Source organism: Mastomys coucha, unplaced genomic scaffold, assembly GCF_008632895.1.
Source record: "Mastomys coucha isolate ucsf_1 unplaced genomic scaffold, UCSF_Mcou_1 pScaffold7, whole genome shotgun sequence".
NCBI lineage: Eukaryota > Metazoa > Chordata > Mammalia > Rodentia > Muridae > Mastomys > Mastomys coucha.
Window position 1 is genome coordinate 82,990,867 of NW_022196913.1, and position 2,321 is coordinate 82,993,187.

General features: G+C 33.4%; 1 protein-coding gene across 1 annotated transcript in view; it reads left to right on the plus strand.

Annotated features, from left to right (window-relative positions):
* Trhr (thyrotropin releasing hormone receptor) overlaps positions 1–1,679 on the plus strand; it is a 39,995-nt gene extending 38,316 nt beyond the window's left edge. The window contains exon 4 of the mRNA XM_031358738.1: positions 1,337–1,679. Coding sequence (XP_031214598.1) covers positions 1,337–1,342 — 6 coding nt within the window. The 3' untranslated portion in view covers positions 1,343–1,679. The remainder of the gene's footprint in view (positions 1–1,336) is intronic.
* The last annotated feature ends 642 nt before the right edge of the window (positions 1,680–2,321 follow it).

Sequence of the window (2,321 nt, forward strand, 5' to 3'; positions counted from 1 at the left end):
GCCCTGGCATTCCCCTACACTGGGGCATAGAACCTTCACAGGGCCAAGGGCCTCTCCTCCCACTGATGGCCAACTAGGCCATCCTCTGCTATACACATGCTGCTGGAGCCATGAGTCCCACCATGTTGTACTCTTTGGTTGGTGGTTTAGTCCCCGGGAGCTCTGAAGGTACTAGGTAGTTCATATTGTTGTTTATCCTAAGGGGCTGCAAACCCTTCAGTTCCTTGGGTCCTTTCTCTAGCTCCTTCACTGGAGACTCTGTGCTCAGTCCAATGGATGGCAGTGAGCCTCTATTTCTGTATTAGTCAGGCACTGTCAAAGCCTCTCAGGAGACAGCTATATCAGACTCCTGTAAGCCAACACTTGCTGGCATTTACAATAGTGCTGGATTTGATGATTGAATATGGGAAGGATTCCCAGGTGGAGCAGTCTCTGGATTGTCCGTCTTTCAAAGCTATAAAAATTATAAGAAGGGGAAAAAATTAACTTTTATGAGGAAAATAAATTATTAACCCTTAATTCTATAAATTTTACAAATAAAATATTTGATATTATTTTCACCTCAATTCAACTCCTAGGGAAGATGAATTTTGTATATGAAGTCAGAAAACCATCTGTGATTGAGAAAACACAAACCAAGTATTAGGAATCACTCTGGCTACAAAGGCAGAAAAAATGAGACTCTGAAGCAATTGATTTTTAATTTCTTCAGCTGGTAACAAATAAATATCCATGAAAACAAACATTGAGTTGAACAATCTCAGTCTGTTAGAACTCTCTATGGATAATGTTGTCTCTCTATCAATAATGTACTACATATAGGAAAATATTACACAAACTTTTATTTTTATAAAAATCCCTTTTAAATAAAAGGAAAATTGGTCTATTGCTTCTAAAATTACTATTCAGCTTTGGCATGATTTATATAGTAGGAATCACATAGAGATGACTTGTTTAATATTACTATTTTTCAGAGAATAAAGCAGAGGCTTGACATTTCACAAGCTTCGGTCGGAAACTAGAGAAGGAACATTAACTATATGTAAAATCATTGCTAAAATTTTATGAGACAAATGCATCTTTCTATTCTTACAAAACTCAACCGAATGAAAGAAAGCAGATATGCATGATATAACTTCAAGATGTTATACTCTTGAACTCTTAGGCAATGTTTAGAATACAAAGTAGAGTCACAAGGAATATAGCATGAAGCAGTTTTTAATAGTCTACTTGAAAATATCTAAGGTGATTTAATAAAAGGATTATTTACATAGTTTATTTTTAATGGATTATGATTAGAAATAACTATTTTAATTCTTACTTTTACTTACCACAGAACTAAAGAAGGCTATAAAGAACCCTGTAATGTCCTCCATGTATGTTTATTTCACAATTATGATTTCAAATAGTTCAGCAACAGATGTCACCAGGCGAGTTCCATACTTGGAAGTAGTTCACTATTAAGATTTTCAGTAACTTAGGAACTACATCAAGTGTCAAGTTAAATCTATAGCATTCTTAATTCAAAACTCAAATAATCTTCTTTGACAGGAGTGATCATGGATATTTGTATTCAATGTTGTCATGTCAAAAAATATGTAAATAGCATTCTTTTATACCAAGCAAATTCATGCTAACCAAATAGAATATGTTTAATTCATATTTTAAGAATTATATCTAGAAAAATGAAAAAGGCTGGAATATGTAATACCAGTTAAGATGATACATTGTCTCAAACTATTAAACCTGGATGTAGCAAGACAAGAATTTAGTCACATAATGATTTTAAGTCTTGATGGAGGTTCATACTATAGACTCTTAACTGGAATAATGGAAATGTGAAGCATGTTGAAAGTTATGCTAAGGAAATGGGATAATCAGTACTGTTGGCTAGCATTATTGCAATCCTGTAAGTGATTGATTCTTTCTTTCTTTATAGAAAAATGGACCCAGTTCTTGTGCATATGGCTATTCTTTGACTGCCAAACAAGAGGAAATATGAACTTCTTCAAGAACATCTTGGACTTGTATTAATAAAATGAAATGTTTCAAAAAATTCAATATGACTCAGAATAGGATGGTTTCAACTGACCAAATGTCTTCATTCAGAAGTCAGTAAGAACATCGTGCTACTGAAATGGTACAGGATAGTACAATAAGGAAGCAAACATTTAATTTCTAGCCATGAGGACAAGCCACTCCTATTTTTATATATATATATATATATATATATATATATATATATGCTGATATATGCTGGAATATGTAATACCAGTTAAGATGATACATTGTCTCAAACTATTAAACCTGGATGTAGCAAG